Source organism: Penicillium samsonianum (genome assembly GCF_028829775.1).
Source record: "Penicillium samsonianum strain IBT 33392 chromosome Unknown utg000002l_segment0_segment0, whole genome shotgun sequence".
In the NCBI taxonomy this organism is placed as follows: Eukaryota; Fungi; Ascomycota; class Eurotiomycetes; order Eurotiales; family Aspergillaceae; genus Penicillium; species Penicillium samsonianum.
In genome coordinates, this window is record NW_026643260.1 from 3,202,543 (window position 1) to 3,216,760 (window position 14,218).

At 50.4% G+C, this 14,218-nt stretch overlaps 6 protein-coding genes across 6 annotated transcripts; 2 read left to right on the plus strand and 4 right to left on the minus strand.

Annotated features, from left to right (window-relative positions):
• Positions 1-194: 194 nt before the first annotated feature.
• On the minus strand, positions 195-2,264 carry N7471_003085 (actin-related protein 2). The gene is made up of 7 exons (XM_057275805.1): positions 2,008-2,264; positions 1,900-1,946; positions 1,695-1,838; positions 1,368-1,593; positions 745-1,310; positions 609-686; positions 195-553 (listed from the first exon to the last, which is right to left on the minus strand). The coding sequence occupies exons 1-7, from the start codon at positions 2,024-2,026 to the stop codon at positions 467-469; spliced, it is 1,167 nt and encodes a 388-aa protein (XP_057140443.1). The 5' UTR covers positions 2,027-2,264; the 3' UTR covers positions 195-466.
• A 507-nt stretch (positions 2,265-2,771) lies between these two features.
• N7471_003086 (NAD(P)-dependent oxidoreductase) lies at positions 2,772-3,882 on the plus strand (the record flags this gene model as incomplete). The annotated part of the gene is made up of 4 exons (XM_057275806.1): positions 2,772-2,789; positions 2,847-3,035; positions 3,092-3,561; positions 3,624-3,882. 4 exons carry the CDS (start codon positions 2,772-2,774, stop codon positions 3,880-3,882), a joined length of 936 nt encoding a protein of 311 aa, XP_057140444.1.
• Positions 3,883-4,227: 345 nt separating this feature from the next.
• On the minus strand, positions 4,228-5,902 carry N7471_003087 (bZIP transcription factor; the record flags this gene model as incomplete). The annotated part of the gene is made up of 2 exons (XM_057275807.1): positions 4,228-5,369; positions 5,419-5,902. The coding sequence occupies 2 exons, from the start codon at positions 5,900-5,902 to the stop codon at positions 4,228-4,230; spliced, it is 1,626 nt and encodes a 541-aa protein (XP_057140445.1).
• Positions 5,903-6,407: 505 nt separating this feature from the next.
• N7471_003088 (GTP cyclohydrolase II) lies at positions 6,408-7,596 on the minus strand (the record flags this gene model as incomplete). Its single annotated transcript, XM_057275808.1, has 2 exons — positions 6,408-6,437; positions 6,496-7,596. 2 exons carry the CDS (start codon positions 7,594-7,596, stop codon positions 6,408-6,410), a joined length of 1,131 nt encoding a protein of 376 aa, XP_057140446.1.
• A 1,098-nt stretch (positions 7,597-8,694) lies between these two features.
• On the minus strand, positions 8,695-9,873 carry N7471_003089 (SAGA-associated factor 29 family protein; the record flags this gene model as incomplete). The annotated part of the gene is made up of 3 exons (XM_057275809.1): positions 8,695-8,977; positions 9,046-9,568; positions 9,699-9,873. 3 exons carry the CDS (start codon positions 9,871-9,873, stop codon positions 8,695-8,697), a joined length of 981 nt encoding a protein of 326 aa, XP_057140447.1.
• A 491-nt stretch (positions 9,874-10,364) lies between these two features.
• Positions 10,365-12,082, plus strand: pmi1 (mannose-6-phosphate isomerase pmi1; the record flags this gene model as incomplete). Its single annotated transcript, XM_057275810.1, has 5 exons — positions 10,365-10,511; positions 10,565-10,585; positions 10,640-10,731; positions 10,784-11,021; positions 11,088-12,082. The coding sequence occupies exons 1-5, from the start codon at positions 10,481-10,483 to the stop codon at positions 12,080-12,082; spliced, it is 1,377 nt and encodes a 458-aa protein (XP_057140448.1). The 5' UTR covers positions 10,365-10,480.
• Between the last annotated feature and the right edge of the window lie 2,136 nt (positions 12,083-14,218).

The following is a 14,218-nucleotide window of genomic DNA, read 5'->3' on the forward strand; positions in this document are numbered from 1 at the left end:
TGCCATAGATATCTGAAATAGTAATTAGTACCAAATTAATCTAGCGCGTGCTCAGTTTTACTCAGTGAGCAAAAAGCGGCAAGGGGTGAGCACTAAAACGGAAAGGGAAAGCCATGTCGCGCGGCCTAAAATCCGGTGTATATGTAGTTCGTTCATACGTAGATAACCTACAAAGCTGGCATACAACCAAAAGCCGATAGAAATATTTCGTTCTTTTCTGTCTGTCATGAACGCCCCGAATCCACCCGCGCCAGACCAGTCTAGGCACAATGTAGGAAGCAGGCGAAGAGACAGGGGAAACTACAAGATGGACGGGAGTGTATCGACAATGATGGGGGAAGGTAGAGGCATAGAAGGAAAAGAGGATAGGGAGAAAAGACCCGGGCAACATGGCTTGCAAACAATGCGAAGCAGGAAATCAGAGAAAATAAAGGAGCAGACCAAGAACCGCCTAAATACAACTCGCTCATCGCGGGCCAAGCTTATCCAGGGCGCGTGCACCCTGTTCCTGCCACTCCTGCTTGCTCACCCACATGTCGTCCTTGTCGGCGATCTGAAGAAAATCGTGTTAGTAAGGGCTGAAGTCAAATGAAAAATGAGAGACTAACCAAGTTGGCGAGCACGGCACCACCCAGGAACACCATGTGTCTCCGGCGCGGGGGATCTTCGATGCGGACCTTGAATTTCTGGAAAATAATTAGCCAAGTCATCTTGGTATTTTTTGCCTGGGGTTCTTCGACATACGTTCAGGCGCTCTGGGTCGCCGCCCAGTACTCGGGTGAGCCAGAGCTGCTTCAACTCCTTCTCCAAACGAGAGGGCAAACCGGGGTACATGCTGCTACCACCACTGAGCACGATGGCCTTGTATAGACTGGAGCGAACATCGACATCGGCACCCTGGATACAGTTGAAGAGCATTTCAGCCATACCGGGCTGGTCAACGTCAACCAAGTGGGGCTGGAAAAGGCACTCGGGTGCCTCGAAGCGCTCGCTGCCGACGCGGATGACACGGCCGTCGGGCAGGGTGTACGATTCGACGAGAACGGTGGTGTCTTCGGAAAGCTTTTTGTCCAACTCGAGGTCGTAAGAGACGTAAGCGAGCTTCTCCTTGATCTGGCGCACGGTCTCGAAGTCGGCGGTTCTGTTCAGCGCATAGCCGCGGCGCAGGAGGAGGGCAATCAGGTTGCGAGTGACGTCGCGGCCGGCGACGTCCAGGCGGCGAATGTGGTGGTTGAGTACGGTCGACTCGTACACGGGGATAATGTGTGTCACACCGTCACCGGAATCCACAACCACGCCGCTGCTCAGACCTAGAACATGACATCAGTATTGATCCCGAACCCACGCTCTTGTCTTGTATCACATACCCTGGGCATACAGTGCCAGCACCGCCTGGATCGCCACATAGACACCACCGAACCCGTATCCTTCTAGCATCACCTCGGCCATCTGCTCGCGGTTCTTGAGCGGGTTCATCGGCGGCTCCGTGAGGAGAATCTTGCGATCCGTGGGGTCGATCTTCATCTTCTCGTAAAAGGTGTAGTTCCAGAGATGTTGCATGTCGTCCCATTTCTTGACAATTCCATTCTCCATCTAAAGCAGCACGGGTTAGGCATTGACAAGACACACGCTTGGTTTGCGGAGAGGGCGGGGTAGAGTGACCAGGCGAGAACAAGAACCCGACATAAACATACAGGATAGCTGATTTGGAGCATTGATCGTGCAGCAGCGGCTTCATCACCACACATGATATCCTTGACCACGATGTCGCCGCCCTGCTCCTCCGTTCGCAAGATGGGCCGCCCCACTATCGAGGGAAACTGGTGCTCTGGGAAGTTCTGGCGAGGGAATATAAATTAGAGAAGAGCAAAGAGGAAGTGTAGTGGTCGTGCGACATACCTGGGCGGCATAGCCGACCTTGAGGAAGCCGGTTCCTCCATCGAGGACTGCGGAGTAGTTTGTTAGCTTGGAGCTGGGACACGGTAGCCTGGGGGGATCGGTGTGTACCAATGGGCATTTCCGCCATCTTGGAGGAATTGGATTCGACGGTTGGGAGTAGAGGTACCGTCCGACACTGAGGTTTTATTTGGAAACTCCCAAGATGAGCGGAACTAGGAGGGTTCAGGGGAGAGCGGAGGTGTTGGGGATGTCTGAAGTCGAGCCCACGGCGGACGGAGCATCATAACTTACGTGACCGTACCGTACCTGATATTCACCCCACAGCTGGAGGCGAGCCGCAGCCATGACGGTATGTGACCGCATCAACGCATTCTTGGACCAGACAAGCTCAGAGATGATGGATTAAGGCGTAAATAATGCTTTTGAGGTCTTGACAAGTAGTGGGATAATGCTGAAATCAATATATGCGCAGGCTATAGTACATGTGGAACGCCTCACATTAGTTAGTTAAGGGGTATACACGTGGGCTTGACTACAAGGGCACACCAAGCATAGAAGATGAGTAAAGAGACGAATGATATATCCACAATAATAAAGTCCAAGCCCACTCTAACCTGAAGACATGCAGAACCCGTTGATGGCGTTGAAGAGCTTCCTGTCGGCCGACTCCGATATCCTCGGGAAACACGCGCTCCACCATCCCTATCGTCCCTATAACAGATTCATACAAGGATCGCATTGCCATACTCAGGTAGACTCCGCATTGCCAAATCTCGCTTGAATCTTTTGAACCGATCTTGACTTGTTGTCCTTGTCTATGAATATCATCCTCGCCCATTTGAATCCGCACCCGAGGAAAACAACGAGCAACGATGCCACAAATCGGCTGGGTAAGTAACCCCTCGAGCATCTACGATTTTGACCAAAAGAACTAACAGTGCACACAGTATGGACTCGGGTCCATGGGCCTAGCAATGGCATCCAACCTGCAACGGCATCTAGCCACGAAGAAGGCCTTGAGCCTGATCTACTCGAACCGCACGATGTCGCGCGGATCACCCCTGCGAACGCTGGGAGCGATCCCAGAGCCCAATTTCGAGAAGCTGGTGTCTCAATGTGGAATCATTTTCACCATGGTAAGCCGGTTCCACCGAGAAAATACATAGCAATGGAAATTTAACGCCTCTCCTAGGTCTCGAATGACTCAGTGCTCCAAAGCCTGCTATCCACCGCCATGGGTTCAAACCAGTCCCTGAAGGACAAGATCTTCGTCGACTGCTCAACAGTGCATCCCGATACTGTGAGATCGGCTGTATCGCAGCTGAAAAGCAAGGATGCATCGTACGTAGCGGCGCCGGTCTTCGGTGGGAACCCGATTGCCGTGGATGGCAAGCTTGTTTTTGCCATTGGTGGTCCCAAGAGTGCGACTGAGGCCGTGAAACCTCTGATCCAGGATGTGATGGGTCGACGCGTGATTGATTGTGGTGAGGATGCTACAAAGTCCTCGCTTCTGAAAATCGCGGGTAACATTGTTACTGTTAATATGATGGAGGCTGTTGGTGAGGCTCAGGTCTTTGCTGAGAAGACCGGGCTTGGAACTGGTCCTATGGAGGAGCTCATTGGTGAGGCGTTTGGTCCTGTTGCTGGAGGGTATTCTAAGAGGTATGTTACAATATTGTTTCGGTGCTTGCATCGCGGCTCTTCATACTTATCTTTGTTTCCAGATTGACTACGGGGGCCTATGCGCCGCCTCTGGACTCCCGTCCTGGCTTTGGGGTTTCTCTTGCTATTAAGGATGCTAGACATGCTATGTCGATGGCCCAGGAGCAGGGTGTTGAGCTTCCTGGCCTTGAGCTTGCTCGGGCTAACATGGAGGCCGCAAGAGAATATGGCGGAGAGTGTCTGGACAGTAGTGCGATGTACGGAACTCTGCGCCAGAAGGCTGGTTTGGAGTTTTGGAATGAGAAGAGCAGGAGAGAGTAAAGTCAAAATCATGGGAACCATAAGATACAGAGTAATTATTGATATGAAGATTTGTATTTATTTAAATGTCCAGACCGAAATGATCGCTCCAAATATCATCTATTGACAACACGTAGATGACCACCAGGCGAGGTGACCTGCGCCCCTTCTCACAGCATGCTTCTGCCCTTGAATTGGGACTCCGTTCAAGAAAAATCATACACTCGCCCAAAAAAAAAAGTAAACAATTTGACTTGCTAAAAATAAAAGCCAGGATTTCCTTTCCCCGAAATAAGTAACGGAATTGAAAAATATTAACCAAGATCAACTTGGTAGAGGTGGAACAGTGGTTGAAATGAAGCCCGCTTAAGTGGCCGTGTGGCCACTTGGTGAGTCTGTTCCGGATGAGGTGTTGAGCGGTGTTCTCGACCTGATTCGTGCGGTGTCTGCCAAAGAGGGATAACTTTCTGCAAATAAGGGCCCCAACGACCAATTGGACAAATTCCTCATATGCCGTTCGAAGACCGGGTTGATGACCAGCTCTTCGGAGTCGCCGGCTGACAACAAACAGTCCGTATCCTCGTACGGCCAATTGACGTTCATATCACGTGTAAATGGGATGAACCAATTCTCAAACGGGTAGTTCTGATAATTTGTAATGATCCTGTCACGCATTCCCGGCCAGGGAACGTAATCCATCCAAGCAGGGTGTGGATGGAGAATCTGTGTTGGGCGCGGAGTTAACCACTCTGGGAGTCGCTCATAGTTCTCTTGCGTAGGGGAAATCTGCCAGCGCATGAGGAGGAACATGGTGTAGAGCACGGCAACCTGCACCGGTAGAGATGAGATGTCGGGAAAGGTGCGTATAATATCTGTGAAAACCTTTGAGACTGGGTGGGAGTAGACACTCCTCTCTGGGTTCAGTAATGAGGAGACACTCGGGTACGGTGGCCCGGCTAATTTTTGTCTGGAGATTCCTTGAGCAGCCTCGCGTTGCCGGCTTTGAAGAAATTCCAAAAGAATGTTATCCAAAGGACATGTCGCTAGTACGTTTTGGATCGGAGCGGCGAACGCAGGTGGCCCAGGTTCAGAGGTAGTGGTCAAGGGATGTGGGTATGTTGAAGACGAAGAGTTCAGCTGCTGACAGTGGAGGTTTTCCGAGTCGCTGCGCTGAAGCCGGTCGACTTTGGGAACACTATGCGAAGGATCGAGAAGGAAATTAAACCCTAGACGCTCCTCGGAGCCGAGGTCCAGGCCGTGTGTTGTATTATGGCGTTGCGAGTCCCATCCGACACGGAGAGAGGCCGACGGAGGGCCTCCGGTGGTACTGTTGCGGCGACTCCCGAGAGTGGGTGCAGAATGAGTCGGAGAAGGCGTGTCGAGGCTGGCAAGAGACTCGGCGTAGGATTTCTCGCCTGGAATGGGCGTGAGGTGATCGGTGTCGGGGAATGGGGGTGTATGTGAAGGGGGCGGGGCGAGGTTTGGTGTAGCTAGAGAAGGAGATGGATCTGTTTTTATCAGCTTCAGACTTGAATTCTAATGGGATGCGTAACTCACCTGGTAGTTCTGGCTTAGCCATCAATGGTTGGAGAATGTCCATTGCTGCTTTAAGCCCTTGGCGGAGCTCCGCGTTCTCCGACCGAATCGTTTCATTCTCGCATAGCGCTGCTTGAAGATCGAGGTAGGGCTTTTGTGACGACAGGTCTCGGACCTGTTGCTCCAGAGCTTCTATGTGGCCCTTGGTCCTTTCACGAATTGCGCGCTGCGCTTGGCGGTCGTTGGCCCGCTTTTTCGCTAACTGATCGGGGGTGAGATTGGCAACACCTCTTGATGACATGCTGTTCAGCTTGCGCTTGCGTCCAGATGTCGTGCCATTATCGCCATTATCCAAGACTCCCGCCCCATCTATTGAGGTCGCACGATAAGGAATTGGCAAGTCTTCCGGTCTGCCGAGGGGGATAGTTTGCGAACGTTTAGGCAAATCGGACAAGTCGGGCGAAGGCGCCACATGCCCATTGGCGTTTGTAGCGCGGGTGGCCATGGCCTTGCACACGCGCTAGTTAAGATTGCCCATTCAGGTTAGGGAAACGTGGAATGGAAGTCCAGGAGCAGCTCTGGAGTAAGACGTGTGAGTATGGTGCGATGTGGGTCTAGGATGTTCGAAGTCCAGAACGTTTAAACTTTCATGCGGGACATGGTTTATCGGATATCGGTTTCACTATCTTCACTCTATTCACTCTTGGGAATAAACTGGCTATATTTGTTCCAGATATAATATATCTAGGGACAAAATCTCCAATTTCTAGGAGAATCTGATAACAAACGTGAAGCATTGAGTAGCACAGCCACACAAAAATGAATGTACAGAGTACCAACGCCATATACAACCTTGGAACAAGCCCAAAGGATCAAGATTATGCACAAAGAAAAATATTCGGTCGAGTCGATCATATACAAAGGCTGTTGTAAGTTCCAATGCAAGAAAGCATAAGTCAGACGAGAAGGGGAATGATGATGGCAAAAGTTCAAAACGACAAGCTCAAAGATTATTGGATCATATGGCCCATTTTCGAGATCTATCAAAGCCGGCGTATTAGTACCAACCCAAAACTGGATAATGGTTTGTAAACATACCTTAGTCTGAAGATAGCCTTCAATTTCAGAGCTCTTAATTCCTCTCTGACCCCCAGTCCGCCAAGCCAATGGGATCATCGGCACCCTCTCTTTTACAAGAACTTCCCGGTTAGGGCCTTCGATGGCGCGGACTTTATCGGGGTTATTGGTGAGTAGACGAATTCCTTCTGGGATGGCATCCACACCACAACCAAGGTCTTCCAATATCGCCGTAGCCAGTCCATAGCTTCGGGCGTCAGCCGGATGGCGAAGTAAAAGGTTTGCTTCCACGGTATCCGACCCGAGATCCTGGAGATTGTATGCCTTCAACTTCTCGCCAAGACCGATTCCGCGACCCTCCTGTCGTAGATAGACAATCACACCGCCTGTCGAATGTGACGAGAGGGACTGGACCTCTGGCGGCGCATCAGCAGCAAGATCCTGAATGGGGAAAGACATCAAGCGCGCCGCCTCATCCAGCTGCTCGCCGCAATCGCACCGCGCCGACCACGCCGTTTCTCCTGTATAACACTCCGAGTGGATTCGCACCAGCGGCGGCTCGACCTGCTTTGGCGTCGAGGCTGACCCGGCCAAATCCTCATCATACCTGCTGCTGACTCGACCCGGGTGCAATTTCCCAACGTACGCGCCGCGGATCATTCGGTCCATCTCGGTCTCCCCGGGCCGGACGCTGTCCAAACTCCGGCTGCGAATATTGTTTCCAAATACAATGGCCAAATGCTCCTTTCCATCTAAGTCATTGTGGTAGAGGTGTAGGAACATTTCCGCTCCGTTGGTTGTCGGGATTCGCGCCCGCACAATACATTCCACTGCTGGGAGCTGCGGAAGTAATTTAGGACCTTTGGCGTCCTGGCTTTTATGGTGGATATCTGCTGCTTGGTTTTGGTGAAGGACTGCGGTGGGATTTAAATCCAAGTTCAATGTACCACCGGGGGTTGCGGGTGGGGTGAATGCGGGCGACAGGAATGAGTCTGGTAGGGCCGGGGTGTTTTCGCCTCCTGCGATGCTCCCCTGACTCGAATCATCCGATTGTTCATCTAATCTGCCCGGGAGCGAACGCGGGGGGAGTTTTGGTGAGGCGTGGGCTGGTAGGTCGGTCATTGCGACTGCGGAGAGGCGGGGTAGTCGGAAGGTGTGACGCGTGAGGCTCGCTGCAGAAGCTCTAGTGTGCAGGGGTAGGGATTGAATGGCGCAGATGCATCAATGTGACGGAAATTCAAAACAAAGTCTGTTCAATGCGAAGTTTTAATTGCGAAGTAAACTATCTCCGGCTATGGTCCCTCGGCATGAGGAGAAGAAGGCTGAGTCATCTCTATGTCACCGCTTACTCTAGCACATTCTCTCGGCCCTTGGCCCACTCAAAATTGTTAGCCAAGGATTTATAACATTTTTAAGCCTTGTCTGATCTAGAGCTATTATAATATTCCATGAAGTGCATGGATTTTTAGTGGCCCAGAGTCAACCCATTGAATATCACTCTCACTGTGCTTATATCAATCTAACAACTTGAAGCCGACATCGGGGAAGAAAAAGATAAACAATCGCGGCAATTGATCACGCCACCAGTATTTAAAGAGGCATGGATATCAGCGACATAGGCACGTCCATCATCAATTCTTTAAACATTTTCAAAGGCAGAGAAACCATATCTCAGATCATACTTGTCGCTGTCGTACATGTTCGTCGAGAGTGAAATGTAGTACTTGCTTTCAATCTTCGCTAGACCGGCCCAGAAGTCGGATTGCATCGCATTTGAAGGCCACAGCGTAAGAGTTGAGCTTCTGCAGCATGACAGGAGTGGCGTGGCTTGTATCATCGTTGAATGTTGCCGTCTACTTTGTACACAACGTAGTAGGTTCCTGCGTTTTCGGAGCCATGCGCATCGATCGTCTCGCCCTCGTCAGGAGGGCAGGCTAGCGCATTGTTTGTCGGGATATAGGTTTCGCCAGTTATAGGAAAAGTTTTATTCCAGACATCTGGAACTGCTCTGTTCAACCCCGGCTTTCTCCACGTAGATCCCCCGGGCCACTACGCCAAGAACAGAAATTATCATAGTTTCAAAAAAAGAGTTTGTTCTTTCTAACTAAAGTATCTAGTCAATATGAAAGCACCCCATATCCATGGTAGGCTTTCGAACTCCAGATAGCGCCGCGCTTAAATGGTATCATCATCACATCAGATCGTAGAAACAGTTTGAGATTACTTGCCCAGAATATCCAGCACAAACCGCCGGTCAACCTCCATCTCCTTATCGTCCTCTTCGCCCTCAAACTTGAGACGATAGACGTCCTTCCTGGCGCCCATCACCTCCGCACGATAGAAGGTGGTGGTGTCCGGGTATCGCGCGAGGACCTGTTTGCCCGCCGGGTACGTAGACAAGTGGGCGCTAAGCTGAGGAATGGGAATGAGAGAGGCAGCGGTAGTCTTGTAAACCGCCCCCTGCTCACCATTCTCATTCGGCTCGGGGTCCTGCACATCATATCTGAATCAGACATGACGCGTCAGTCAATGTAAATCGAGACGAAACGCAAACGACGCAACATCACTTACCGCTTCTTCGGTCCGTCGCCACTAACAGCCTTGATTATGCATTGGATCCCCTCGCCCTCGACACCTTGTTTATTCTTGTTGTGTTTGAACACAACCTGAGCCCCAACCACCAGCAAGCCACTCCGTTCTGCGACAGTGCCCTTGGTCCCCTCTGACGGCCCTTCCTCGACCTTGACCATGATGTTATCCTGGCGGCCCCCTTCGCGGGGTTGCGTGCTCGACGAGACGCTTGCGCTGCGTGGGACGGTCCCCTTTGAGCGTGCGGTCTTGTCAGCCCCCGAGGCACTGGGGGAGTCGGTCACCGAACCTTCGACTTCATTTCTTTTCTTGCGAGACTTGTTGAACGATGTGGACCGATTTGGAGGCGCTTCGGCTTCAGATGCTTTGCGCAAAGCAGTGAGCAGTTCTAGATTTTTGATTACATCGCATGGCTCGTCCTGCATGATCGAGCGCTCGTCTTCGCTGAGTTTCTGGCTCAGGCGGAGCCAGCTGTCAAGTTGGTCGTGCTCGGCCATGGTTGGTTCTGCTTGGGAGCAGAATGTTAGTATATGCGATTAATAAGGAAGTTGTTCGGATTAATTAGACGCGAAGCGCATATTGGAGCTTTGTGGTGACGGGTATAGAACCGACGGATCTAGTGCGGGGGTACTCACGGTTGCCATCATGCGCGATCTTGTCCACCAAAGTCTTAATCTGCGCGGATAATGAATTCTGCTGATCGAACTTCTCCTTGGATTTTCGAATATCCTGGCATATCTTGGTCCAGAGCTCCAATTCCTCATTGTTGCCAAAGCCGTTGTCTCTGGGTCGGGGGCGGTTGCGAGACATCCTCGCACCTTTTATCAACAGGGTAGTGTAAATAATGTGGAAAGAGTATGAACAGCTTACTGCTGACCAGAACCCCTGGGGAATGAGATCGCCAGGTATGAAGCAATAAGATGTTTATATGAAGGTTGGAGATGCGGTGATAAGGGCTCCGTCCTCCGGGCGGTCGGGGTTCATACGCTAAACTACTTTGGGACATGGCATTGTAGATTGTATCGACGTTGAAAGTTGTATAATGTACTTTTTAGGTTTTCTCTGTGGGTGTATCTGGGATAAGCTCCAGGAGGCTTTAACCTTATTAAACCTATGTAAACTATGCTATCTCGATGCGGCTGCATATTCTGGCTATAACTGGTAGGATGCTTGCGGAAGTACGGAGTACCTCGCTAGGAATCCGTGACAGATTGGGACACTCCGTAAATCCCAGAAACAAAAAGCAGGGAATGGGACTGAGTGAAACCAGACCAATCTTCCCCTTAAAGCTTTGAACGTGTGTCATAGATATCATATAAGACCCTCTCCGACATCACTCACCGAAGGCTTGGCGGGGAATTTCTAATACAAAGTCGCTGGTTGCCCCTCCGCTTTTTCCCCAACCATCCATTTCAAGATGCAGGTACCACTACTTCGGCTGCAATGCGGTAAGTTTTGGGATGCTCAATAGAAGAAACATGGCTAATATATTTTCCTTTAGGCGTCAACAGCTACGATTGGGGTAAGCTAGTACCACTCGCGACATTGTGTTCCCCGCACTGATATCCCGTCATAGGCAAGGTCGGCCAAGAGTCGGCAGCGGCAAAGTATGCGGCCACAACAGCCGCCCCGGATTTTGCGATTGAGGCCGACAAGCCCTATGCCGAAGTAAGTGAGAGCCGAAGAGTATCATTGAACGCAATGGGCTCACGATTCATAGCTTTGGATGGGCACACATCCGTCTCTTCCCTCCAAAGATGTCGAGACCCAGCGTACCCTCCTCGACATGGTTCAGGATAACCAGGCCCTGCTATCGACCGATATCAGTGAACGATTTGGAGGCAAACTCCCATTCCTGTTCAAGGTGCTTTCCATCCGTAAAGCGCTCAGCATCCAGGCCCATCCCAACAAGAAGCTCGCGGAGCAGCTCCATGCCCGGGACCCCAAGAACTATCCCGGTGAGTTGTACTTGGGATTACACTCAATAAACGAGCACCCAGAAAACATGGCTAACCAATTATCAGATGACAATCATAAGCCCGAGATGACCATTGCCATCACTCCGTTCGAGGGTGTGTGTGGCTTCCGTCCGCTCGCAGAGATCACGCATTTCCTCCGGGCCGTGGAGCCTCTGCGCACACTGGTTGGCGACAAGGCAGCGAGTCAGTTTGAGGAGAGCATTAAGGGCAACGAGAATTCAGAGGATCCTGCTATTATCCAAAAGAACAAGGAAGCGCTACGCTCCCTCTTCACCACCCTGATGGAGTCTTCATCCGAGAAGGTAGAGGCAGCCTGCAAGGACCTTATCTCGGCCGCGAACAACAGCCCCGACAGTTTTGGAACCCTGTCAGGTGAGGTAGAGACGAACCCTACCAACCCCGCCGAGCTGGCTGCGCTTGCCAAGCGTCTGGACGGACAGTTCCCGAACGACATCGGCTCATTCATCTTCTTCTTCCTCAACTTTGTCAAGCTGCAGCCTGGCGAGGGTATGTTCCTAAAGGCAGATGACATCCACGCGTACATCTCTGGTGATATCATCGAGTGTATGGCGTCATCTGACAACGTGGTGCGAGCGGGTTTCACCCCAAAATTCAAGGACGTCGACACCCTCACCCAGATGCTGACATACTCCTACGCACCAATCGAGGAGCAGAAGATCCAGGCAACAGACTACCCGTATGTCATTCTGAACGCCACTGCTTACTCTAGCGCCTCGTCCGCGATGCTCTACGATCCTCCTATCGACGAGTTCAGCGTTATCAAGACCGACTTGAACCGGACTGGCGCCAAGGCCACTTTCGACCCGATCGAAGGCCCTAGTATCTTCATTTGCACACGTGGCAAGGGCAAGATTACTGTCGGCAATAAGACCGAGGAGGTCCAGGAGGGCTATGTTTTCTTCGTCGGCGCTACTGCTCAATGTGTGATTGAGAACACTGGCAGCGGTGAGGGTGAGGATGATGTCTTTACGACCTACAAGGCATTCTGTGAATTGACCCCGACCGGTGAGGAAAACTAGGTCAATGGTAACTAAGTGGTCATATTCTAATATGTGGCGTCAAGATGAAATACACCGTTCTGGCATCGGCGCAAACCTGTGAAGTGTACATGGGACATAGGGTTGGCATTCTGGTATGAAATAACAAAGTAGCAGAAATTACGAAAAGAATACAATAACAGAAGACAAAATTGGAAGCGTTCAGGCTGTAGTTGCCACAACCCGAAGTCTCAAATATTGTGCCCACGGGCCTCTAAAAAGCCCGACCTTTGCACCAGAGGAGTTATGGGATTACTTGTTCATACACTTCCAAGTCGAATTTCCCTTCACCCAATTTGTTGGCTTTCTTTCCCCCGATATATATACGCAGTGTTATAGTATGGCACAAGTGAGGGAACGGGGTTGCGCTCAGGCACATCAGGCGCTAACTGGTGTTGGTAATATCATCTTAATGATTTGAAAACTCTGTCCATCATTACGTTCGTAGCCGACATTCATTAGAAGATATCTTTATCCTTTGCGAGATTCAACAGAATGTGGTAGTTCCTTAGTGCAGCGAGCCCAAAATAGGCGCCGAGTGCAAGATTCTCTCGGGGTCTGTTTTATAGCCTTAACTTAACCACAATAGAAGGTGTTTTACCCATCGGATCACTTGAGTGAATGATATACTACATATGTATCAATAGTTGGGCAGTGACCACATTTAACAGCATGAGTGATATCGGGAGTATTGTTGGATCCCAGCGGAGCTGCGCTTGATTAAACATGTCCTTCGCACCTAGGACCTAGGAGGCAGTGTTTCGTTTCCGGGGCAGCCTATGGTAGCCATCAGCACTTATGAGGGATACGGGAAGCGTTTCAAGGTCGACCTGAGGACTAGATTGGGGTGGTTGAGCATCGCCCTCTACATTGTGATGAGTATATACTATGACTCTCAGGAAGGAGCAGTTCGGACCAAAGAGAATACAAGGCTACCAGCTGTCCTTTGTGAGCCTTTTTATCTGCGCCTGACTTGGATATACGTTGATTATGGCCGCTTCAAAATGGTCCTTTAAAGTTCTCCTATCACTCTCATCTTTGATACTTGTCTTGCCGTTTCTTTGCATCACAGATCATTCATCATCGTGTCGAGATTATCTCTCTCATCCTTTACTTTCATAATCTTGATCTACAACAAGATCACGATGCTCATAGTCCCTCCTGTTAACATCACACACGTGCCGTCGGGCATCTTGCACTTTCCGTGGCTGTGAATCCTTTGCTGATCACTACATGTTTTCGTCTGTGCTATCCTGCCTACCTCCTGTGTTGTGATCACCAGTGAAGCCTGGCTTTACGTTTCCAGTTGAAGGCCAGGAAATTGGCCAGGCCAGCTGGTGAGGCTAATACATGAGGTCAGCAGGAGCCCTTCTCCGCTCTAGTATATCTCACACATGCACACAACTATCATTCTATCTCTAATCTTTCTTTCTTTCATCTCTCTAAGCAGCGAAGAAATCAATTATAATTCTCCTTTCTGCGTCCTCTATCACCCACGCTACGTTTCTCGCATACAAAAAAGCCGAGCTATTCATCGCCCAAGCAAACTTTCTACCCTCTATCTGCTCTCATCAGACTACCCACTCGCGCCTAGGCTTTCTCTCTTTCATCAACTTATACCGACTATGCCATCCTTTTTATCCATGCTTTGTCGATTTGTCGTGATTATCTTCGCCATTGCGTCTTCCGACGGCACCTTCGTCAGATTCAAGATGTTAAAATCCTTACTCTGGAACTATTTGATATGACTACTCCAGAATAAAGTGGAATTGCAAGCCTTCTTCGCCGATTATCTCTTCATTGCGTGGAATCCAGTTCAAACCCGACCAGAAGAGGTCTCATATCTTTTCTCCCTAAATCAGGTCCCTTTCTTCTATCTGCTCTACGTTTATTAGCGTCTGATTCTACCCGTGGACTAGATAGTGACGAGCCGACTTCAACGCACTTGCATCTACCGCGGCGCTAGCCCACATGCCGCACAGCCGCACCGTCATTGTTTCTGCTGACCTTTTTAAATATACTAAAATCATTGGCAAATGTGGGTATATCAGATTTGTTCATCTTAAAAATATGTCCTTATAGTATCTTCGACATCTGTCCAACGTGCCTCTTGATATG